The sequence below is a fragment of the Hakea prostrata genome, chromosome 3 (assembly GCF_041222555.1).
Source record: "Hakea prostrata isolate BN-2017 chromosome 3, UWA_Hpros_2, whole genome shotgun sequence".
Lineage (NCBI taxonomy): Eukaryota > Viridiplantae > Streptophyta > Magnoliopsida > Proteales > Proteaceae > Hakea > Hakea prostrata.
Window position 1 is genome coordinate 73,619,646 of NC_142602.1, and position 26,236 is coordinate 73,645,881.

Here is a 26,236-nt window from a genome sequence, read left to right on the forward strand (position 1 = left end):
CATCATTACACATGTAATATAAAGTTAAGTATATTCCTCACCTTTTACTTTATTCTTCCTCCAATGATCAATAATTCCTTCTCACAAATTAGTGACTAAAGATATATTAACCTATTCATGCAAAAGAAATAATTATCACAAATTAGAGCCAATTTGGGTTTCAAATGATATCTTAAAATCTTCCCACAAAAACCCAAATCTGAAAACTAGGTTAAAAAATGGTAGTTCTCAACCTCACTAGTGAATGGTCACTAATTTGCCACCAACTCGAAGTTTATAATGAAGCAAAACTTTGGGAAAATCTAATTGGAAACAAAAGGATCCTACGGGTACCTTCAATTTTATTAAATTTGACCAAAATCAAAATGCCCCAAATTTGGCTCTCATAAATCACCCGTGGGTGACCTAGAGAATCAAAATTATAAAATCTTTTGCAATGAGATAAACCAATACTCCCAAACTCAAGGGAAACATTAATATAAGAAAATATAAGCATCTAGGGTACTTATCATTATTCCCTTTCACAGATCCCTCAATAGAAGAGAAAAGATATCACTCCCACAAACTAGGAAGGGACATTAATACAATAAAGGAAAGCAATACCTAACAACCTTCCCTTTCAAGATTCCTCAAAAGGAAAGGAGAGAAAATACTCACAAAATTGTGAGTAAGAGAAGCATTAAAGAAAACTAACCTTTCGTAATGATTTTGCGAAGATTCGGATCACAGACACCTTCGGAAGAATGGAAATCGCTCCTCTATTTCGTTTATCCTTTTCTCCAAAGCCTCCGCCTCTTTCTAGCCTCCAAAAATGCGTTTACGGATGAGATAAAACATAAATAGGGTTTAAAAATCCGAATTTCCAATTTTGCCCCTAAACAGAAAATAGGGTGGGGGTTGGTTCACCTAAACGGCTCAAACTTCTGGCTCATGGTTGGACCCCCAAACGAACTCCGATTTTGATGATCTTTGGCTCGTTGGAAAGGTCTTTCGACGATCTTCGATTTGGTACATTATTTGCATCAATCGGATTCTCCACCACTGATCTACAGATATTCCAAAATTACCCTTTTCACACTATCGAGACTAATCTTCTCTCTTCACTTAAACTCTAAGAGAGTTTTTGAGTCATTATAAGGGTCATCTACCAACATTTTTTTTAATTTCCAATCCTTAGGGCTCGAATTGAATGGTCCACAATTGTCGCCGAATCAAGGCCCAGGTTCTCGGTCTTAAAACCACGGGTTAAAGGGGTAGAAATCTGGGGGATTTCACACTAAGTCACTTAGGCACAAAAGCCCTAAGCAACTTAGGCACCAAAGCCCTAAGCAACTAAGGCACAAAAGTCCTAGGATACTTAGGCGACCGACCTACTGAGGTTGATAAAGTAAAAGTTCCCCGAGCACAAGAAAATGATACTTGGAAAGAAAGGAATAACGATTGACCAAAAAACATCTTTGGAGATTAAAATTATATTCCATTTCAAACAAGGAGTCATCCATACAAAAGGAGTCATAACCTTAAAAACTCAAGGACGCCAAAAAGCAAAATTTACAAGGAAATAAGCTAAGGTGTGATATTTGGTTTCTTCAGACTGGATCCATTCTTCGAAGAGGAAGTTCCCGAGCTACCAACCTCGGGCAAAGGATCCCAATTAGAATCTAGAAACTCAGCCACTTCCACTGGTTGCGGCTTAGGAAACCTAGCTCGGGAAACACACCAAGAAGGACGGGGAATCTTAAGATCGTCATAAATCCCAGGATCGATCAAATCTTGAAACCGTTCCAAATCCAAGTCTTTGAAAGCTGCAATGATACCTTGATAGGCATGACGACGAGCATAAATGTACCCCGGTGCAGCGACCTTGGTCATGAATTTCTTACAGCTGGATGTCTTGACCCACCTTTTAATCACCTCAGCCCGAAGCTCGGTAGGGATATCTTCGAAAACACAAGGAGCTTTCTCCTCAATTGCCTTCATCAACTTGGCCACCTGGTGATCCGAACTCTCTAACTTGGCACGGAGGCTAGAAATCTCTGCATCCTTGCTGACCAAGGAACCTTGGGTTTCCTCCAGGCTAGTCTGAAGAGAAGATTTCTCCTGCTCTATAGCTTCATTTCTTCCTTTCAAGGCAGCAACCTCACTGAGAAGCTCGGCTTCTCGTGCAATTAAAGAATCCTTGCTTGCTTTCCAGGAAGACGCCTCAGTTTCCAACTCCTTAAGACGTTGCTCAGATTTCTGCAAAGCAAAGTAATCCTCCCGAGCAGCGTGAATACTTTGACCTACAGATTGAACCATAGCACAGGCCATCCTACACACAAAAGGATTGGTCAGAATACATTAAGGAAAGGAAAGAAACGACCAAAGAACTACATAGACATCACTTACCTAACTGTAATAGCATGGGCTTTGAGACGACCAAAATTCTCAAGATAAGCCATGTCAGCAGGAAGAAGCACCCCAGACATCCACTCATTAGCAACTCGAGAAATAACAGAAGAGGTTCCATCAAAAACCGAGGAGCTAGCATCTAATGACCAATCAGGTCGAAGAATGTGGGATGACCCTGAAGCTCCAGCCTCCGACCTAGGGATGTCCCTAGTGGACGTGTTTTCTCCCATTGAGGGAAGAGGCTCAGAGTCTGCCTTCTCCGAGCTGGCCATTTTCTTCGAAGGGCGGGGAGGCAGGTCGCCAGTTTTCTCCTTTCGAACCCTGGCTGCTTTTCCCTTGGGGGAGGAGACTGGATCACTTGGAGCCTTATCCGACTTAGTCGGATGTTTCTTTTCCACTTGCTGCATCGTGGCAGCAACATCCTCAAAATCATCTTCTCCGAGCATCACTACATCATTTTCCCGAGTAAGATAACTTGGAATATGAGAAAACACATAGACAAAAAGCAGAAAACTCTCTTACCAGTTAAGAACCCCCAGTGATGAAGGATATTCGGATATTCCGGACAATATCCGTTCATAGCAAGCAAGTTCCGATCTTCAGTAGGAATCCTCCGAATTCGATCCCTTGCTTCCTGTTCGGAATGAGAAAGAGGAGGAATAGCATTTGAATCCTCCCTAGGTCGTTTAGGCCAGGAGGTCGGAAAGCTGGGAGGGGAAGGGGACCGAACAAAGAAATACCGGGACCTCCAACCTTTGGTATTGGTCGGAAGAGTACCCGATCCTACAAAGTTACCTACCCATCCAGTTTGCAAAGAAGTTCGTTTGGAGAGATAGAACCAACGATTTTGTTCTTGTTTTTTATACATAAAAATTTGAAGGAATAAAGGTAAGGTCGAAATAACACCGACCTCAGACTGCTTACAGAATCCCCAGAAGCAAATTATGTTACGCCAACTATTTGGCGCCAACATTCCTGGACAAACCCCAAAATGATTAAGTACATCAGAAAAAATTGGGTGCACTGGAAGCCTGAAGCCACTGACAAAGGCATTTTCATACACTACAAACTCACCAGGAGAAGGTCGGTGAGCCCGGTCATGAAAAGAAGGAACTCTTAGTATAAAGCTATCAGGAATGGAGTACCGAGCTCGGATATCCTCCAAATCTGTTTCGGTAAGCTCGGACGGATAAAAACTGGGACCCGAGGTACTAGGGTCGAAATCTATGTGCTCGGAAGTCCTAGGACGACTTCTCTCAAAAGCCAAGGCTGAAGAAGAAAGCTTACGCAGCCAACGCGTCCTGTTCGTACTGAACCGACTACGAATACTTAGTGAAGTTAATTCAGCATCACTAAGTAGGTTGGGACGACTACCAGGAGACAAGGTCGGATCAAGTTCAGTGTCACTTTCTGTGTCACTGTAACCAGAAGAAGCAGCTCCACTGTTCTCAGAACGAACAGAAGAGCTCCCAGAAGATGGGGGAATAGGGGAAGATCTAGAGGGCCTAGAAGCTTTCTTCTTAACACCCATATATAAAAATAAAAAAAAACACAAAACGGCTACACGAAGGCTAGAGTTGCAGAAATGAAAGAGCAGACGAGCAAAACCCAAGGAAAATAAAAAGAAAAACAGAAAGGGTAAAGCACGCTCAGAATGCAACACTAAATGAAAAATAAAGTGGATAAAAATGACCAGAAGAGGAAGACAAACTTACTTGTGAAAGGAATTGAAGAAGGAGCTCCTGTGAAGGTCGAAAAGAAAACACTGCAACTCGTCTTCTCCAACAGATACGAAAATGAACACAGTAAAAAGTGAAGTAGGAAATGCGAGGCCAGGTTTTATATACTCTCTAAAAATTCCAATCGGATGGATAAAAAGGAGAGTAGGAAAAAACCCTAATCTAAAGATTCCTAGGACATTATCATCTAATAGACCAAATCAGGAGTTCTGAAAAAGATCCCAATCGAACGATAGAAATTCTGAGCCAAGAAACGTTTGAAATTCGTGATTTTTGAACTTCTAAAAACGACATGATGATAAATCATAAATGAGATGCCACTTGTCATTAAAGCAGAACGTGCAGAAAAGTAGTGCGCCGTCATTACCTATTTTCAAGGCGCAGTATAAATGAAGGATGACGTCAGCCATCAAACTTCAAAAACCAGAAATGCTGTGGATATTACCACAAGTAATACTGGTCGGAAATGTCATCATAGTCGGTCATCAAATCTCTAAAGCCCGACCAAATAAAGCTCGGACTTCAGAGACTGGGGGGCTTATGATGAGGAAAGAATAAATAGGCTTGAACGAACTTGGTTCAAGCCCAGTTCAACCAGATCTAAGCCTAGTCCGACCTGACCAGTTCGGTTGAAGCGACCAGATCGGAATCAAACCAGTTCGGTCTGGGCTTAATCCGACCAGCTCGGATTGCCAACGGACCGACCAAGTCAAGGTCAGTCAAACAAAATCAAAGGCTGAGTAACAAGGTAGATCTGAATAAGATTCTAGCCAAAGAAGCAGTATTCAGTCACGACTCAACTACTCGTGTTTGAGTAGGACTCAATGACTAAGAGTCAGATCACAACCTAACTAGGGTTTGAGTCTCGCTAAAACTCATACATAGAAAATCTATAAGAAGGTAAGGAGGCACAAGAGAAAGGTACGCTGAATAGAATTATCACTATTCGTATTATTATTGTTCATTACTTTCTTGCCTTCCTTAGTCGGATTTCTAACTAGATCGTCGGAGTTGAAAACTCGACCTCCACGGTCGAGCTCATCTGTGCAGGTTTAACCGGCTGAAGGGACGAACAGGATTGTGCAGCAACACTTCCCTTTCTAGTTAATAGTTTCAATCTCTCAATCTATAACACATACATATGGATTCAATCTATTTGGTGATCATGTATGTGGCAGCAAATCATCATCCCTCTTTGTGTGGTTACCACTATCAATCAAACTTTATCTCTTGTCAAGCTTTATGTACCTTAAAAACTCTTGTGATAGCCTTTTCTTTCTCTACGTGTAGCTTTCTTAAATTGAATTGGGTAGAAGCTGCAATTGCTCTTCTAGATAGAGAAAGATGGCCTCTCTCAGGTCGGGTGTCAGAGAAATATGTGATACACATTGGACAAATCAAATTAAAGCAAACTTTTGGTGACATTTTTGGTTTAAAGTAAGTTCAGAGATGCCAACAAATCAGTCAGTTTTGAAGCTTCCACTTGCTTTACAATTTGAATGGTCTTCTAACCACTCCACTTTTTCACTTGGATGTCCTAAGATCTTTGGGGACTCTTTTTCTTTTCAGTTTCTTTGATCTTGGGGAGATCTAAAAGGAGAGACTAAAAAGAACTTCTTTTTCTCTCTGGTTTTGAAAGAAGCTCTACCATGAGAACACGAATCCAAAAGCACTGTAATCATGGTCTATACAGGACCACATTGACAATGCATGCATGCCACATACTGCTTCCACTAGATTCCTTAGAAAGCAACTTTAAAAATTAGTTTGGATTCTCTAACGAACATAGCTAAAAGGGCCATGCATGAAATAGAACCCTCTTGAAGATGACTTGTAAAAACCTGAAAAGAGAAGAAAGAAAGTGGTACATTATAGTTGAAAAGTGTTTGCAGCAAATAGATTGCCAAGAAAAAAAAAAGAGGTTTTCCCTCCCCCACATGATGTTTTAAGTATCAAACATTGGAAAATGATGTACACTGCACAGTGCATTCCCTTTCACAACCTCTCCACCAACCTGTATCTTTCTCCTTTAATTACTGACCTTCCCTGAGCCAGGCAGGACCAGGTCTGGGCTGAGCACTGAAAACCCGGCATGGCCTCGGTCTTCAGCCAGTCCCGGTTACGTCGGTGACCGCCAATGAAGATAAGAAATTAATTCTTTTTAAAAGACTTGCTCATGATAAACCATTAAAACATTGAATATGTTGCTGATACCATTAGACTTGTCTGCTTCCTGATCAATGTGACTAGTCATTCTTAAACCTATGGAAAGTGATGTATTCAGATACCAGTCATGCAAGTGAATATCTGTCCTGGTCATTGATATATATTCTTATGGGTCAGCTAGAGTTGCTGTGGAACCTCATACATTTATATACATTATATAAAGGTGAAGATGGACTACAAGGGGGAGGGTTACCACACAATATCAATAAGTGAAACATACATGGCAATGGCTGAAGTGCTGCTTTGTCATCAGTTATACTGTAAGACAAAGAACTCGAACCTACCAGATTGAGATGGATTGATAGTGTTCTTACTTGGGACCACTTTGATAATGCTTAGGGTGTATTCTGGCCCTTTTTGGAAATTGCATTTGTCAGGCACTGCACTGCATCTTATGGCCTAAAGTTGCAAAAACATATTCTTCCTCTGCTGTTATAGAATACCACCATGTATCATCTCAGAGAGTTTTGGCTGATGTTTCAGCTTGCACCTGGGTCCCGACAAAACCGCTTCTTCTTCAAGGCTTTAGGGTTGCAGTATGGGGAGCTGGGTCAATGAGTCTCGCCTTATAGCTCATGGTAACTGTACTAGCTTGTTCCATTGACAGATCTGGGATCCTTTTCGGCATGATTGTAAACATAAATGATACAACAGGAAGCTGAGAAGTAAAGATTTCTTTGGAAATAAATACTGATGATAGAAATCTCAGTTACGTTCAAAGATAGCCATGGTTACTGCCATCACTAACAGAAGCTGATTTTTCAGAAAATTCAAGTTAAGATACCGTGTTCCCCCAGCCATTGCTGCATAGGTTACTTCCAGATTTTCCTATTCCAAATAACTCATGAAATAGAATTTTTTTAACTACGAAAGGGTGCTACTGTGGCCTCCAGAAATTCCTGATTTCATTTCATTTTCCATTTATAAATCCATTTATAAAGGAATATTGTATCACTGTGCTTCACTTTACAAACCATATATTTTTTGTTTTTTTGGTGTAACCACTTTACTAACCATATAGAACCTTAGCCACTTTCCCTACTTGCATCCTGGAAGATCCAAGCTGATGCAGTGACAACTCAATTTAGTGTGATGCGCACTAGGAATTGCACAATTTCAGGTGCGCAACAAAGCCAGTGAAGCATGAAACTGCCCACGGACCTGCTTCCCATGGCATCAAGAGTATGGAAGGAATAAACCTCTCCATTAGCCTTTTCTTATGTAACCACATTAAATGGGCAGAAGCTCTCAATAAAGCACAACAGAACTCATTCCTACCAAAACAATCAGAAAAAAGAAAAAGAAAAGTAGAAAGCCCTAATAAAACTCATGATGGAGCTAATATTCTTCTAACTTTTCAATTACATTGATGATCCAACGGTATTTGACCAGTAAGGGACCGGATCAGCCTTCTTGATCCTGTAGATTTCACCTATTTTGGGTCAGAATCAACACAATCTGGAAAAATCTAGATGGAGAACTTGTACAATAAACATTACAAAATTTTCAACAGCATCTACTAAAAGGAACTGGAAAATTTTCTTTCAAATTGTCCCCAATAAGGAAGCTGTTGATTTTTATCAATCTTGCCGACCAATGAGAGATGACCGAAGGATACCAGCATGTAGATACAAACCAAGAAGAACTAATAAGTTTGGTATTCCACCAGCCCCTCAATTCCTATATCCAAGAGCCTCACTCTGAAGATGTTGATTATCCTCTAACAGACGATCATACTCAAGAAGTAGATCCTCAGATTGTTTCTGAAGGGCAGCAACATGAGCTTCAGCAGCAAGGACCTTCTTATCCTTCTCTTCACATTCCAATTTCAGCTTCTTCATGTTTTCTGTCAAATTTGACATCTCTTCCAAGAGCAATTTGAGTTCCTTGGAAGCTTTCTCTTCTTTCTCTTTGATATGCTGGTGATCTTTCTGAATCTTCTCAAGTTCTTTTTTGGATGCCCTAAACCCGGATAACTTGCGTAGATAGTGGTGCAAACGGTCAATTACAAATCCAAGAAATAAAGAATATCCTGCAATATTAAGTCTATTTTTAGGTATAAATTAGAAAAAACTTCGTCAGGCAATAATCAATTGTTTCGACAGCATATATCTTTACAAGATGGGTTATGTGAGTCCCTCACTACTTGCTATAATCCCAAGCTTGAGCCACATATAAGCTCTTGAATCAAACCGTACAGGCAATAAACAATTTTCCTGGCATCATGACTCTTCCATCCAGTAGATCAGTTGATATGCTTTTAGCAGTGGTGGCAGCCTCTTATGTAGAGGCTGTAAGTCCAAGGAGGTCATCGGTTCAAACCTCCGCTGCTACCACAACTTTCCCCCTCCCCCCGGGCCTGTGGGCCCCCAGTCGCTATAAATGGTTGATGATTACAATAGCAGTATACAGCTGTTCATCAATGAGATGGTAAGGAACAGATGACAATATCCATAAAAACTAGGTCAACAACAAACAATGTAGAAACATCATATGAATCAGAGGATATTAAACTAAATATATATCGGCATTCTTAACACATTGGATTAATGGACATGACTAAACGCTCAAACTTTCAGAAGTACACAATTTCTTTCACTTACAATCTAATTGTTTGGAAGGAGATAAACACTTAATGTGAGTAGTATTATTAATTGTTTCATTTTCTCATAAAAATTAAATGAACAACATTCAATAACGTGATACTGAGTTTAATGCAGCAACACAATGGTTAGTGCATATACTAATAAAAGACCATTTTCCAATTCACGAGTTACATTTTAAGGACCCATAGCCCTATTTCACATAACCCTAGCATATGAAACACCACTCTTTTTTCAGAATATTGGCCAGTGCTATAGAGGTTGAAAATACCAAGTCCCACCCTCCCAAAATAAATAAAAAGGAAGCAGCAACAGCATTTAAATGTTGAAGGCATCTATAGAGAAAAACCTCATCCTGCAGTTGTAATGAAAATGCTAGCCTTCTTTTCTGGCCCCAATTTGCCATTGTAATTCTGTTCAAGATGAGCTAAAGGCAGCTTTTAAAGCACTGAGGTTAGAAACTGTTGGCTGAGTTCAAGTTGTTGGAAAGGTTCCATTTCAATTGACTTGAAGATGACTTCAGATTTTTGGCTGTTGTTTCAGATTTCTATGCTCATCTGCTCAACTCATCAGTTGAAGATCAATATGTTTGAGTCATCCACTCATCAGTTGAAGATTATTACCATATATATGTTCAGGTAATCAGCAAGAACTTTATCTTTGATGTTGGAATATAGCAATGATGCATATTTATTTGGTTCACAGCCTGATGCCGTCTAGTATACAACATTTAATGTTGTTTAGCACCAACCTAATGCGGAGTCATCTGTGATCTACAACAACCTAATGTTTTCCTTTCCTCTTTTTTTTTTTTTTTTTTTTTTTTTTTGATGAATAAATTAATTCATTAACCAAAAGGAGAGAAAGGGGGAGGGGAGTAGATACAATAGCACACTAAGGACCAAGCCTAACCAAATTAAGACACAAACATCAGCAGGAAACCTAAGCAAGCTTAGGGAACAAAAAGAAAGAAAACTAGAATCTACTTCCTCCCTTTGTTCTTTTTCTTCCTCCTACTATGAGACTTAAAGTCTACAATAAAGTCTCCATTCATATGATGACAACCCTTGGTACTACGATTACTTTGCCTACAACTGGTGTGATTGCAGTCAAGCTCAAGGCAATCCTTAAGGATATCAGTGTCCTCAATAGCAATAGTGTTCTCAACAGGTTAGCTTCTTTCAAAGGCTCTAGGAGGGGAATAAACCTTCATGGGTGTCAGGGAAAGAGGGATCAGCGTCAGCAACCTCTGAAGGGGAATTCAAAGGGGACAAAGCCACAAGGAAGTGGGAGAACAAGATGGGGCTGGTTATGCTCTTTGAAAAATAAGAAATCGCCAATTTGGAGGGAATAGAGGGGATGGGCTGCATAGAAAGGGAGGGGGAAATGGGTTGGGAAGGGTTACAAAGGGGAAGGAGTGGGCCGTGTCTAGAGAGGTTGGGTAGAGGTCAGGACTTGAGAAGAGAGCTACAAATAGGCTCTAGAGAGGGGGAGAGGGTGTGAGGAGACACGGGCTTGGGGGGCGGGGGGGAGGATACGGGGCCTATGGGAGAACGAAGGCCTATTCAAGGTCAAGGAAGACAGATGGAGAGAGGAGTGGGGCGCAATGGGGAGTTGGGGAAAGAGGAGGGTTTACTTCCGCAGAGGCAGAGGGGGCAGCCACGGCAGGGGACGGCAGGAATTTTCAACTGAAGCAAGGATTTTAGGGTCCAAGAGAGAGAAATGGTTCAGGTCAAGGAGTGTTGTCTGGCCTTAGGCATAAGCAGAGGGCGGACTTTTAGCCTGGCTGACCTAGATCTGCCTTTGGGCAAGACATCAATGGATGTTTTGTTAAGACTCCTGAGAGGGCTTCTCTGCACAGGAATGGTGGCCAAAACTGCTGCAAATTAGGCAACGGGGTGGTCTCCAGTCATAACGGCTTCCTGAGAGTAGGCAGAACCTGATTCTTCTTTGAAAGATATCATAGAGGGAAGGGGGTCTTTGCCGAGACCTTGATGCAGACTCGGACAATGGTTAGGTGATCTTTTGCTAGAGTTCTTTTGTCTAAGAAGAGTGAAGTGCCAAGAGCAGAGCTCACTAGGCTCAACCCCTCAGCACACCAGTAATGGTGGGGGAGCCAAAGAAATGAAACCCAAAGAGGTAATGAAGAGAAATCCTCCCAGGTGAGTTGCAATTCATGATGCCATTGCCGGAGGAATAACGGTTTCTTTACTAGCATTCAAGACCCTCTGATGTAAACCATGTCTAGGGTTAGGGGCATTTTAATAATTTCCCTAGACTTAGGGTTTGCCTAGGAAAGTCCAACAAAGGCAGAAGAGTTTTTAGGGTTTCTAAGGTACTTTAAAGCCTGCTAGGACTGAGATTCGGATCTGAATCTTCCTGTAAACTGAAACTCAGATTTGAAATTTGAAGGGTTTAGGAAAGACTCAGCTAGGGTTAGGGATGGGGGAGGGGATTGCTGTAACTGTAGTTCAGAGCCACAGGAGCTGCTGTTCAGCAGGTTCAGAACTGAGGTGGTTGGTCTGGAACTTATAATATGTTCAGAACTTGAGATAAAGTCAGATTTCAATAAAATAAAAATTCTGCAGAATCTCAAGGAAAAAGATGAAGTGCAGGTTTTCTTAAAATTCGGCAAAATAAAATTGAATTGCAGAAATACTGGCAGGGCTTAGGATTAGGGGCAACCCTAATGGAGGTGAAAGAGGCTGGGAATTAGGGTTTCCCAATCGGAGTAGGATATTGCTGCCGTGGGAAAAGAGGGGAATGCGTGAGGGAGGGTCTAGGGCTTGAAGGAAACTAGAGGAGAAGGGGCAGGGGATAATTGCAATAGGGAGAGGAGGTTTTCGAGGCTCAAACACAAGGGGAGGGGGCTGGAGAGGCTACAGTGGGGGTGAGGCTGGTGTTGGAATCTTCTACTTACTTGGGGATTGATGAAATAGGCTGGAATGTCAAAGGAACTTGCTGGATTTGCTGAATTGACCTTCTGAACTTGATTATTGACTGCGTGAAAGCTCTCAATAGACAACCGCAGGGTCCCCCTCAAAGGAACCCTGCCACTCACTCAGGCAATACTCAAATTCTTAAATTCATCAAATCTCTATATTACAATGCTAGAAGCCTAGAATAGGCTATTTATAGCCTAAAAATAAAAGACTTCAACTGGGGTTGGGAATCCCTAAGGGTGCGTTTGTTTGCAAAGGTGGGGTGGGAAAAAAGGGGTGGAAAAAAAAAACATGTGGGTCCCATGTGTAGTGGGGTGAGGGAGAAGGAAAGGAAAGGAAAGGATTTCGTGGAAAAGTGATAGTGGTGGGTCCCACTTTTTACTTTTCCCAACTTTCCCACAAAGTCCCACCAAATATGTGGGGTTTTAAAATGGCTTGGGGTGGAAAAGTTGGGCTGCCACATCACCAGACAAGTTTCCTTGATTCAAGGAAACTTGTCTCTCACTTTCCCACCCCAAGCAACCAAACAATCTACCATTTTGGGATTTAAGGGAAAAATAAAAAATCTACACTCTTTTCAAGAATTTTTCCACCCCTTTTTTCCCACCCCACCTTTTTTCCAGCAAACAAACGCAGCCTAAGAGATAAGGATCCCAACTTTAGACCAAAACACTCAAAACGTAATCAAATTACTATGTGACCACAACCCTAGGCTTAGAATCTTGTAAAGACACTTGACTTGGGACTTAAACTTCACTTCCAAATAAAAACAACTCTAAAGATAAAAACCCCTTCGGATAATGAATCTTATCTTATCCACAACTAACTCAACACAAGTTAAACTCTCAAATAACTTCCAAACTACTAACTCAAGCAAAAAACCAGAAGTAGATCCATGACCCTTGGATCAAGGGGAATCTATCTAGACCCATATTGAAAGAGGCTGGTAAATGACCAAAATACCCTGGGGGGGGGGCATTCAGCCAGCTTGGATTGGCCACTTGGATCTAGATCTTGGGACCCAATTAGGGGGGGTCCTTGTGTTCACATCACCCTCCTTCAAGAGCCCTTCTTTGTCTACTTCATCTGAAAACTTGAACAAGAAGAACCCATCATCGACCAAGAAGGTTTCGAGAATGCCAGATGGCTTCCATTGTTTGGTCATGGAAAATTTTACAATGTGGAAAGGGGGCCAAGAACCAAGGAAGTGGCCTACAATGCAGCACATAGGTTAGTCTAGATTCTCAAGTTAACTCTGATAATTGAATTATGAACATGTCTAATGTATTAAACTTGTTTGAATTTTCAACTTTGAGCATTAATGTATGAATATATGATGTGTACCATAGGCCATTCAAGGTTTTACTCCACCACAGTGATTTCTCAATTGAGGGTCCAAAGTATAACTTACATTTACACTATTTGTTCATGAATCTGAGGTCACCATTGCGTTTAGGAGAGCTGAAATAGGCTGGCCAGCAACTTTAACCCCAGATGACCCCTAATACCCCTCAAGTTGGGGAGAAAATTTCCCACCAACTCGGTGAGATCTCGCCTAGCAAGCCAACTCTCTATTTTAAGTTGGCGAGATGGCCTCGAGATTGAGATCTTGAACCATGGGCTAGATTTCCATTTCTAGTTAGATTAGGAGTTGTATTTTATTTTATCTTGTTATTCAAGGAATTACTTGATAGTTGTAACTCTTCTGGTTACTATTTTATAGCGGTAGGGAAGAGTTGAGAGTTGAGACTCAATCAGTTCGACTTGCAGCAGTTTCTTTGTGCTGCCTATTTTCTACTTCTGTCCTAGTTATTGGATTAGAAACATGAACTAGGTCTTCTACATATTATTGTTGCTGATTCAGGGTATTTTTCCAGCAATTTTCGAAGTTCAGTTTCTTCATATAACCTGCTGATGTTGCTGCTTCCTTGACGGCTACCTCTATCTCACTGGAGGCTGACTCAGTGCAACTTGGGTCGCACTTTGGTGGCTTGATTTTCCTAATCTGGGCCAGCCAAACTTCCCTGTGGATGTTCTTTTTGTTCAGGGTATCTGTTGACATTTTTGCGACCTTCTAATTCCTGCTTTAGTGTTCAGATCACTTTGCAGTCTTCAGCTTTAGTTCTCAGCGGTACTCCCTTCAGTAGTACCATTGTCCTCTTATATGCTACTGTCTGTGGGTGCTGGACCATTAGCAATCTACTGCTATCAAGTTTTCTGGAGTACCACTGATAGCCCCACAAGTTACACGCTTGTCCCTAGATCAGCATGGTAATGTTACTGCTTATCTGAGGATTTCTAAACCTATTTGAAGGAACCTTTGGTCACTGCTAGAAGATTCTTTTGGTGGCCGGAATATTACATCTCCTTGCTACTCTTGTCTTTTCTCAGTTTTCTCAGACCTGAGAAACGGATATCATATCCTGTTCTATCCACCTATCTTACGACGTCCTTCTGACCCGCTGATATTGGATCAACTAAAATCACACAATATTTTCTGCTAGTATCTACTGCTACTTTTGACAGATTATGCTTCTCACTATTACTACATCATGAGCAACCAATATTCAGACAGATATTGAAAATTATTTCTTGGGACCTTACTCATACATTAACCCTTTTTTTTTTGGGGGGGGGGGGGGGGGGGTTCAATGAATAAATAGTTCATTAGCCAAAAGAAGAGAAGGGAAGGGGGAGAGAGTGAAAGAAGAAAGCAAAGGACAAAGCCCCCCCAAAACTAACAGGCCCTAAGAAAAGCACAGCAAAGAAAGAAACTAGGCACTAAAGGCCGAGATTAAAGAGCCAAGACAAACTCCAAGTACAAAACTACTTTTTCCCAAAATTCTTCTTCTTCTGTCTAGAAGACTTGAGCTCCACAATTAAGTCTTCGTCTAGGTGATGGCACCCTTTATTTGATTAGCTACTTCCATTACGACCCTAAAGCGGAGGAGAAGGGGTTTAGAATCAGAAGAACCCCCAGTCTCAGTATTGCAGGAGGCCACCTGCCCGCCATAACTACCCTCAATTATCGAAATTTGAGCCTGAGGATGGTGATTGGACGGCTGGGAAGAGCAAGCAGGGACTGTCCCCATAGAAGGAGAAGAAAAGTGGGCTGAGAAGGGAAGAAAAATGGGGGTAGGGCCTAAGGAATAAGAGAGAGGGGAAGAAGGGGGTAACATGGGCAATGTCGGCCCAAGAAGAGACGGGAGAAGGGGGAAACTCAGGGGACTGGTTAGAGGGCTGGGGGGGGGGGAGGGGAGGGAAGGGTGGGCCGCAAGAGGAGAAGGGAGAGATGGGGGCACAGTGGGCTTGGGATGGGCCAAGGAAGGGGGAGGAGTGGCCGAATGGGTGGGGGGGAGGGAGGTAAGAGGGGGATTAGGGGGAGGAGAGGGTTTAGGTCGAGAGTGAAAGGGGGATTAGGTGGACTAGGCCAGCCCAGAGTGAGTGTGAGAAGAGGAAGAGGGGCAGGTACGTAAGCCCACAGAGAAAAGGGAAACAGGGGGCCTGAGAGAGGGACATGACAGTAGTTGAGAGACAAGAGAAAGGGAGGGGGAACTCACAGGAGGAGAAGAGAGAAGAGGGAAAAAAAATCGAGAGAGCAGCAACAGGGGCAGCAGTTCAAGAGCAGGGGAAGCTGGGGAGCAAGGGTACAACAGTTTTAAACAAAGGAGGGGAGATCAAGGTGAGCACAGGGTCAGAGGACCGCAGGGTTGCAAAGGCGCAAGGATCCATCTCAGAGGAAAGAAACAATTCAGGCCCGTGAGGGAAGAAGAGCAGGCGAGCCTAGCCATCAGCGAGCCAAATTCAGCGGGATGTAGCGATTGTTGGCAATTTCTTGGGAAGTAGAGATCTAGTGCCAGATTGGTGCCACCTTTGAAGCGCCTCTGACCCCAACTGGGTTTGCGAACATCGATGGGTGTTTGCGCAAGGATTATAGGCCCAGGAGGGTTTAAGGCAACCATTATAGAAGGAGCAGCGTCGTTGATGGCTGCTGTAGACAAACGGTTGCTACAAATATTAGCAACCTGGCCAAAGCATTTCAAACAATTGCGAAGAAACCCAATCATATGTTACAGGCTATTCAAACGAAAACTCATGGTCGTCTTCAACCAAAATGTGGGAAGGCAGAGGCTTGGAGGCGGAGATGTCAACAAAGATGCGAGCAAAGGACAAGCGGTCCATTCTCATCTTTCAAACATCAGAGCGGAGGGGGAGGCCAACGACTGAGCCTATCCTGCTCAAGCATTTTACATTCCAAAACTTCAGAGGCAAACCAGGCAACTTAATCCATAAAAGGAGAAATAAAGTCGATCTTATAGAGGAGGGAAGATCGTTCCCACTGCTTGAGAAAAAATTGGTAGGTCACTTACAAGCCATGGAGATCCATTGATAGCCCTATCCTTGTCTTCTGTGGAGGAAAGGTTGAATAAGAACGTGTCATTGTCAAGAAGAAAGACTTCCAGGTTGCCCCAGATACCATTGCTTAAAGAGGGAGGTTTTACTACATTGATGGAGGGGCAAGGGCCAAGAAACTACCCAACCAATGTAAATTTCTAATGAGAGATGCCTGGTTCAAGAGCAAGAGCAGCAGAGGGGCAGGGGATACAAAGGAGGACCCAGAAGGGGACCCCGGGGGGGGGGGAGATAAAGGTGAGGTTCAGACAAACAGGTTAGTTGGGGTTTTGGAGCAGTGAAGAGGGAAGACCATGGTAAGGGGTTAGCAAGATATCTCCTAAATCACGTGCATAAAGCCTCCATGCAATCTGATCCTGCCCCACCCCCACCCCTCCACCCCACTGGCCCACCCCACCAAAAAAAAAAAATATATCTAGAAATCATCTCACCAAGTGAAATTTGGGGCTATGACACAATTCATGCGAACAGTAACGCGAAAAGACTTTAGGTGTTTTTTTCTTGGCCTTCAAAAAACCTGTTAAGAGCAAGAGCAGCAGAGGGGCAGGGGATACAAAGGAGGACCCAGAAGGGGACCCCGGGGGGGGGGGATAAAGGTGAGGTTCAGACAAACAGGTTAGTTGGGGTTTTGGAGCAGTGAAGAGGGAAGATCATGGTAAGGGGTTAGCAAGATATCTCCTAAATCACGTGCATAAAGCCTCCATGCAATCTGATCCTGCCCCACCCCCACCCCTCCACCCCACTGGCCCACCCCACCAAAAAAAAAAAAGATCTAGAAATCATCTCACCAAGTGAAATTTGGGGCTATGACACAATTCATGCGAACAGTAACGCGAAAAGACTTTAGGTGTTTTTTTCTTGGCCTTCAAAAAACCTGTTAAGGTGGCTTAATCTTGTCCTTTTGGACTGTTTATGCCTAGGATCTACATCACACGGAATAGTATGCATGCCTTTCCACACCACTACTCCTAGTGTTGTTTTCAGTCTGTCCCTAGCTTTTTTTTCAGTTACTCCAATACGAAGCAAATCACTCACCCGCATTGGAGCATCCAAAGGCCTCCGCTGAACATGCACATGCCACCTCCAATGACTTTCGCACAGCTTACTGCATATCAAAGCTATTCCCAAATCATCTCTTATATGATCATTTCTTACTATATCCTTGCTACTGTGCTACTACACTAAGTCTATCTACATGATTAAATAATTCCCCAGCATTCCTCATCATCCATCATAGTAAGTTGAATGATTGTGAAATAATTTTTCCTTAAGTTTTAATGAGAAAATCAATCACATATTTTGGGTGCACCTCTCCATTTTATTATCCTTTTCTAATGCTCTATGGAATATCATACTTTGTATCACCTTCTTTACTTACCGGGGTCTGATATCTAAAATAATGATTTTGCAGGATCTCTGACATATCATTTTTCACCACCTCAATTTATGTCCTAGTCTGACTAAAATACACTGTCCACTCTGTCTCATTCTAAATTTCTTACAACTTATGATCTTAAGTTTGATCTCTGTAATTCCATCTTGGCTTTAACTCCTGCTCTTGTCACAACCAACAAACAATATTATCAACAAAAAACATATATCAAGGAATCTCACCTGGAATGTTTTTGGTTGGATCATCCATGATATGCACAAACAAGTAAGGGCTTAAAGATTGATCTTCTTTAATTTAGTGAATCTAGGAAATTGTCCCATCTTTCTATAAGTCTCATAAGTATATAGCTCCCATCATGGATTTTTCCCGGCATAGAAACCAAATTGTTTCTCCATTGTAACTGTTTTTTTATCTTGGGTGGGATTCATTACCCTCTTCCATAATTTAGTGGCATGACTTATTAAGTTTTATGCCTTGATTTTGCTGCAGCTCTGAATATCACACTGATTTTCATAAATCAGATCCACAATATTACTCCTCCATTCATTTGCCATATTCCTTGTACAGTTGTACTTAATGTTATTAAACAACTTAGTTAAGTAAGATAAACCACAGGAGGATTCTATCAAAACCTTTCAACTCAGGATTCAAAAGACAAATGTAGTCCGTCTTTGAACCACAATATCGTTTTCTCTACTATTCATAAATTTGTAAAATACCAAAACAACCAAAGAAATGGAAACCTTCTGAGAGCTGTGCTCATCAGATCTGTTCTCCAGTCCTCCAAGATCTACTGGTGTAGAACCTTTGCTCTCCCTAAATTCACTATCCACACTATGGAATCCCTCTTCTGCAGCTACCTTTTGGAAAGGTCAAGAATCCTCCAAGTTTCTCCACCCTATCAGTTGGGCTTCTATTTGTATACCCAAATCCAAAAGCGGCCTTAGCATTAAGAAGGATTAGGGATTACAATGTTGCCAGCCTCTTCAAGCTCTTCCAGAAAATCTCTTCAAAAGAGAATTCCATTTCAGACAATTATCTCTACTCCTATCTCCAAAGAAAGACTCTATTTAGACTATCCCCTCCCCTCCCAACCCTTCTGGGTGATGTAACCTAAATTCTAGGGTTTTGAGATCTGCAACTAAATCCCTAAAATTAGGTCTACTCCAGGATCCTTTCCTTGTGAACAAGCAAACGAAGGATTAATATGGGAAGGTCTAGGGAAAATTTGGGTGTAACAATCAGTAAGATGGTATAGATTTTGGGTTGATTTAGGGTATTGGGGGGGAAAACATGGGAAAGGTTTGGTTAACAAAATCTAAATGGGTTGGTTTAATTAAGAAAGGAAGGCATTTTGGAAAATTAAGGTTTAATGAAATCAAGATGGGATGGGTTTAGGGAAGAATTATGGCTTTGGGTTTACCAAACTTACCAAGGATGGAAAGGGAAGCTTGCGGTTGAGTCTAGGGAGGGTTTAGGGATGGATGGATGAAGGAATGCGTAAAGATGTGGGCTGTTATAGGATTCTCGATTGATCTTGATGGAGTTCTGGAACTCTTGGATGGATCTTGAGCTTTCCCAGTCCTTCTTGATCAACCTTACTTCTCTCTTTCCTTTCTTTCTTCCTTTTCTTTTCTTTTCTTTCTTGCTTCTTTTCTTTTCTTTCTTTCCTTTCTTTTCTTTTTGCTCGTTTCTGAATTTCTTTCTTTCTTCTAATGCTACCACAAGATCCAGTAAAAAAAGAGAAAAGGGGGTGGAAGGGAGAGAAGGGCTGGGGAGGGGTTGCCACAAGGTTTGGGAGGGGTGTGGAAGGGCTGCGATTAGGAGAGAAAGAGAGGGAAGGGTGGCGGCTTGCTGCCGCAAGGTTCAGAAAAAGGGGAACAGGGGTCTGAGACGGGTAGGGAAGGGGGTTTAGGGTGGGGGAGGGGCTGGGGTGTACTTACTGGTCAGGAAGGTCTGAATTCTGAATTTGAGTTGAAGTTGGCTGTCACCACACTTGAAGATGATGAATAATAAGCTGGACCTGTAAAGCACTCAATAAACTTCTATCCCAGGTCATGGGCTATGTTTCCCACAACTCCAAGTCTTTGATTTTATTAAACTTCAACTGATTTGTTCACAAGGAGGTGAGGGCTTTAAATAGCCTACGACTGGAGGGAAAAGGCTTGGACTTAAACGAGGAAACCAAATTGGAGTCAACTACGGAATCCTTTATAGTTTAGGATCCCCTTTACAACTCAATAAATAAACAACCTCTAAAAAGGAATCTTAAAAAATAATAATAAATAAAAAATAAAAAATAAAAAAATAAAAAAAGAAAGAAAGAAAGAAAGAAAGTAGAAACTAAGTAGAATCTCACTTTAAAATTGATTCCAACTGGGAATCCCTCTCTGACTAGGACTGTCAATACTAACTCAATTAAAGAAACAAAAGTAGATATGGACTTAAAAAAATAAAAAGAAAATTACTAGACTACTTTAGTGTCCAAAATAAGTGGGAAAAATACCAAATTACCCCTTGTAGGGTTCAGCCAGCCCACTTGGTGTGCCAATGGGCTTGGTTCTTGGGTCCAATTTATGATTCGGGAACGAGGGGTAGGCTTGCTTACATCACCAGGAGTTGGAGATTTATCCTCCCCCTCCCCCTTACCTTTACAGCTATTTCCTTTTCCATCTTTGGAAGCTCCAATATTTCCTTCTGACTCAGCCCTTGACATCCTCTAGGTATCCTCTTCAATCTTGTGGGGGCTAGAGCTGTCTACTCTTCAAGTATCCCCAAAGAATCCCCTCTTTCCTCTTCATCTCTTTTGGTAATTGGGTCATCCCTCCAAATCCCCCCCCCCCCCAAAAGGAGCTCAACCACATCTGGTTCCTTATCCCTACTCTCCACCCAAGGTCTTTTGGTGTATTCTAGTCTGGTTCCAAGGCCACATCCCCACAACCCTTCACTTCCTTCCCACCGAATCCCTTCTCATTAGCCTAGCCATCCAATCTCCCCACTCTTGCATCTTTTACCCTGAGAAGACTTTAGCCATCTGTTCTTCACCAACCCCCCTTTCTAAGCCCATCTGGGCCTGTGCACTAGCTTCCATCAGGCCCCATAGTAGACACCCTCAGCCATTTGAGCCAGAGTGCCGCTAGTCACCTCCTCCTTTGGTGGTTCCACTATTGTTGACAGAGTAGGAAAGCTTCTTTTCGACGCGTGTGTTTCTCATATTTGGATGGAGCAAAATTTCCACAAATGGACCTCCAAATCCAGACCTCTTGAGCAGATCTGGAAGGCTATCTATACAGATGTCGGCTCCAAACTTTCTCTTCTTGTTCCGAAACCCCTGTTAGACTCCCCAAGGAACAGACTCAAGGTCGTTACATAGGGATTAGATTCACCTTTATTACTCCTAGGTCTGTCTATCCTAGTGCCCCCCCCCCTTCTCCCCCTCTTGTCTTCTTTTCCTTTTTGTGCTGTTATAGCACAGTTTTATTCACCCAAAAAAAATGGAAACCTTATGATGAAGTGCTGTAGCGTTGATCCCTTAAGCTACAATGTTGGGGTTCGCAGAAGGAATGGTATAGAAAAATCTTTTAAGACAATACTAGGAGGTTCCACAGGATCTGTACTGATACTGCCATGAATTTTGTTTGGGTCATGGCAACTGAAGAGTTCACTGGAGCCATATGGGACCTGTTTCTCTTCCACCTGAGATCCAATGCTTACTGTTGATGTATCCGGTCATGGGTTACTCGTGCATATTTTTGGCTTTCTGTAGACCCTAAGTAGTTTCCAACAATTTCACTTCAGTTGTACCAAGAGGTAGTATCTGTTACATGACGCTCCTGTGCTGGCCCACTGCAGAGTCGGAGAGGTCATAATGTATGCAGCCCTACCCCTGCTTCGCAGAGGGGCTATTTACAGAGTCTCCACCCATGAGCACTTGCTAAAAATGGAGCAATCTAATCTTCGCAACCAATGCAGCTTTGCCCATCCACTCAGAAGCATATTGATCAATAAAATACAATCTCTAGTTATTGCTAATATTTTTATCTTTTGAAGAAAAGATTCTATTCAGGTAGACTACCCAACAGAAACACTTAAGAGTATTGCCCTGGTTTATTCTCCATATCGGTCTGGACTCTTAAAGCAAATAACCCCCAGATCGAAGAGTATGGTTATGGATCACTAACTTGGGTGGTTTTCAGGAGTTGCATGCAACATCAAACCGGCCAAGTGGACACTCTGATGTACCCCAAATCTTGTGGACAGATTGACCGAAGGTCACTGCCAACAAGTCAAGTTCTAATCTGAGTTGGGCAGGTTGCAAAATAAACCATCAAGAAAATCTAGGACTCTGAAGATGGTGCATGGGACTGGGGGAAGAGGGGGGTTGCACGTATAATCATGGGGAGGGGGCATCTGCTGTTGCATGGGAGGATAAATAATTGAATTTGAAGATTAAATTTATGACATGACCAGTCTAGACCTTGAATTCTCAATTCAACTGTTAAGAGTTGCCAACATTTTCTGTGAAGTACAATTTTGGAGGATCACCTGCCAAAGGTTAAAAAAAAAAGTTAAAGAGGGTGAAAAGGTACACTGTAGGTGATGAAGAAGACGAAAGGTCAAACGAAGTTGCAGGTTTAATGGATGATGGTGTAGGTTCAGTAGGAGATAAAGAAATGTGTCAAAGTTAAAGAAGATAAGGGGAAGAAATATAAGAGAGAGAAAAAAAAAGAGGCTAGGCAGCGGGGATGGATAGAAGGTGATCAAACACACCTTTCGATTTCCACATAATCCAACATACAATCATTCATTCATCACATCTTTCTTTCATCATTGGATCACATAAGCATAAAAGGCAAATCTGGTGCCGAAGGCTTCTGCATAAGCGGTGTCCAAGAGGCAATTTTCCTATGCAGCCTTACCCTAGTAATTTTTTCTGAGAGATTGTATCGATGCCTGACCTCAGGCTACAACTGTGGTTCACCCCCATTGCACCAAGGCATGTCCCTTGGATTACATTAGTGTATAAATATAAAAGATAATAAAAATGACCCTCGGGATAGATCAATGATCACCTAGAAGTCAACTCCAATAAAGAACCAAATTATTTAGAAATTAATACCATGCAAAGTTAGTTACTTAACCCAAAGTTTTGGACTCCCGGATAGAAACTTACAAGACTCGAATGGAAAACTGAAAAGTTTAATTAAATAAAAAAGAAGATAAATCCACCCGATAACTAGGCCTAGGAAAATGAAAATGAAAAGAAATGTTTGATTATTAAAAGAATATTTCTTTATGTTTCTCTTAACCTTAACTTTGCATTTAAATGATATGGATATCTCATCAACACCCGGCAATTTCCTCACAACAAAAGGATAACTTTCCCATGACATTTTCACAGTTCATGATACATCCTAGTACCACAATTATCTACAGAGGGCATAAATGCCTTGCAAGTGGCCGTGTACTGGCGGTTCAACTATTGATCCAAGAAAAAAATTTAAGGAAGACCAAAATAATCGTAAAGACTAATAAGAAATTGTATAGTAAGGAGCAGACAGAATTAGTAATGATGCATGAGACATCAATGTCAATAATGAAATCCCTTCGATCATGTTACAATATGAGTACCATCATGTAACTTTCTAAAATCCATTGTGAGGTCAAAACAAAGAAAGGCTTCATGGCCTTACCTCCCATCTCAACAGCCACATTCTTCCAATATAAGGTATTGTGAAAGAGTGCCAATTAAGTTTTGCTTGGTGTAGCAACTGACAGAAATCAGAGAGACTTCCAAGTACCAGCCACCATACTGATGCCACTTAAAAATCTATCACCACCTGGCATCCTAGTGCGTATCAACTGATTTGATACCGCAGTGGTTCTCATCATCCAGACTTTCTACACCACTCAGTCGATATCAACAATGTGTCAATATCGGCTTTAGAATTACTTTTACTTATGCCAAGTGCAATTCAAACATCAACGTCATCCAGCATTTATCAAGATTGGTGGGAACCTTGCTGAATCAATCCGTATCAGGATGCAGATTTAACACCAAGGGATCTTCTGCTCACCTTCTTTATCACATCTAGCGAAAAATGCAGTTTTCACGAAACAATTAAACTGATAAACTCTGCTCGATGCCTAGCCGAGCAGCACCATTAATTTATCAAATCAAGCAACAAATGAATTTTCTAATCACCGATTGAGGAGATAAACTTTGCTTCTCCAAAGTATTACCATAAATAAAGCTACAGAACAATGACAACCAAGCTTTTTTTCCTCTACATTCAGGGTTTCTTGTAAAGTTCCTGAATGAGAGTTGATCATAGCATACAAATTTTCTATAAATCAAGAAAAAATTACGATTTGAACGATATGGGTTCCAGATAAACAGGAGACGATCTATGGGAGCCAAAATTTCGAATCACTTGCCGAAACAACATGGGAAAAGAGGAGGGAAGTGGTAAGAGTAAATTAAAATGTCAAACGATGTATGAAGAGAAGCGATAGACAATGTCATACCAATGAGTGAAGCCTCTAGCAGATGAGTCCTCCAGAGAACTTGATCCATGGGAGTGAGAGCCCCAATCTTAGATCCTTTGTTCTGGATCTTGAGAATGCTTGTAACACTCGAAGCGAAAATCACGGACATGGTCGCAGCGATGGTCTTCACAGTGGGGGGGCCTTTCCCCATTTTCAGCTGGTCCAAGTTTCTCATCACCAGCTCCCTCAAGGGCCCAATCTTCACCATGAGAAGAAACGCCACAACCCCTTCAGCAAAAAGTACCAAGAACAATAGCTGAATCATCTCTGCTACAAAACCCACTTCACTACTTACGGTTAATATCCTTAAAAGTTCTTAACAATCGCCAAATTCTCAATTAGGGGCAAAATGATAACGTAACAAGCAAGCCCACCTCCCAAGAACTTCCTTTTAAGGATGAAGTCCCAAGGAAGCACGAGTTTTCTTTTGCAGATACTCTCAGGCTCAGCTCTCCATCTGACCACACCACACGCAGTCGCGATCGAATTTTCTGTGCGACAGAGAATAATTGGTAAGCGGATTTTCTACCCAAATGACATGAGAGTCAAAGAAAAGTCAAAGAAACATCAAACAGCAAGAGAAGATTGTCTATTGACAATTTGACATGCTACACTAATAAGAGTATGATGGGTTTGTTAATAAATGAGGCTGAAGGAGGTAGAGCTTCTCCCCCAAAAAAAAGGAAAATCAGGAAGAAGCATCCTTTTCATTTCTGTTGGCTTTTGCTTTTAGCTTCCCTTTCCTTTCCAAACACGCAAATCCTCACCTAATGTCACTGAATATGTAGTAAACTAGGCGTTCATTACATTTGTATGCATTATTCGTAGCTAAAGCTGATGTGATTTGTGAAGAGAAAAGTGTGTTTAATCTTTAAACCTAAAGGTTGATGGAGTAATACAATATAAAAATTTGGAAAATAAGGATAAGAGCCTAAGAAAGAGGAAAATATATTGATAATTACTTAAATAATTGGAAAGTCTTACTTTAGGTAGAATAAACTATAAAGGTTAGTTCATAAATAAGGATTTGATAAGTTAAAGTGATTATTTAATTATGTTCTAAAGGTAGTGTATTCTCTGATACTCCTTTTTTTATTTTTGTTGTTACAAATATACTAAAGATACTTCACTCTTAAAAGAGATTCTGCAGACGAGGATCTTGACTTATCATATATTGTTTAAGGTGTATCAATTATGTCGTTTTAACTTAGTCAAGAAGGCTTTGTTGATAAGGTTATGTGTTTCATAGTCCAACCATTTTCCACTCCCGATTTCTTTTTCTATGTGAAGGAGATGAATCAAAATGATTTCATGGTTCTTGTTGATAAATTTACATTTCACAGAAGAGGGGGGGGGGGGGGGGAAGAAGCAACCTACTCCTCAAATAAATTGAGAATTTAATTAGGTATTCACATCTATATGTACTACTTTGACTTTTAATGGGCTATCATGTAAACATCTATTTTGGGGCCTTTTCTGGCCCATTTTTGTGTTTCCTCGAAATTATGATTTTTTTTCTCAACATATAACTGTTCTTGTAAAAATAACATGATTGAAAGATTATGAATTATATAATGAGGAAATAAAATAAAATTAAAAAAAAAAACCCCATTACAGGCGGTAACGACTGGAATGGGGATGAACGGAGAGCAACAACTGACTGGAGTGTTTGACGAAGAACTGGATCTAATTCGACGGAGTAACAAGAAGGTCAAGAGGAAAAGGCAGGTCATGGATGGGGATGGCTCTGATGAAGGTTTGGACCGGAGGTCATACGCTGAGATGGTGGCTCGCGGTAAGCGTGACGAGGTTTTTTATCAGGAATTTATGAATGAAAAGGAGGCTAGTGATGATGATGAGGAAGCTTATACGGAGGATTCGTCGAAGTGGGGCATGGAGGATGACAGTGGTGAAGAGAGTTAGGCAAAGAGTTCAGGAGGTAGGAAGGGTGAGGATTATACTTTCAATGGTAATGACCTG

At 41.5% G+C, this 26,236-nt stretch overlaps 1 protein-coding gene across 1 annotated transcript; it reads right to left on the reverse strand.

Annotated features, from left to right (window-relative positions):
* Positions 1-7,492: 7,492 nt before the first annotated feature.
* Positions 7,493-25,088, reverse strand: LOC149023039 (uncharacterized). The gene is made up of 2 exons (XM_089150903.1): positions 24,236-25,088; positions 7,493-8,388 (listed from the first exon to the last, which is right to left on the reverse strand). Exons 1-2 carry the CDS (start codon positions 24,519-24,521, stop codon positions 8,030-8,032), a joined length of 645 nt encoding a protein of 214 aa, XP_089007029.1. The 5' UTR covers positions 24,522-25,088; the 3' UTR covers positions 7,493-8,029.
* Positions 25,089-26,236: the final 1,148 nt, after the last annotated feature.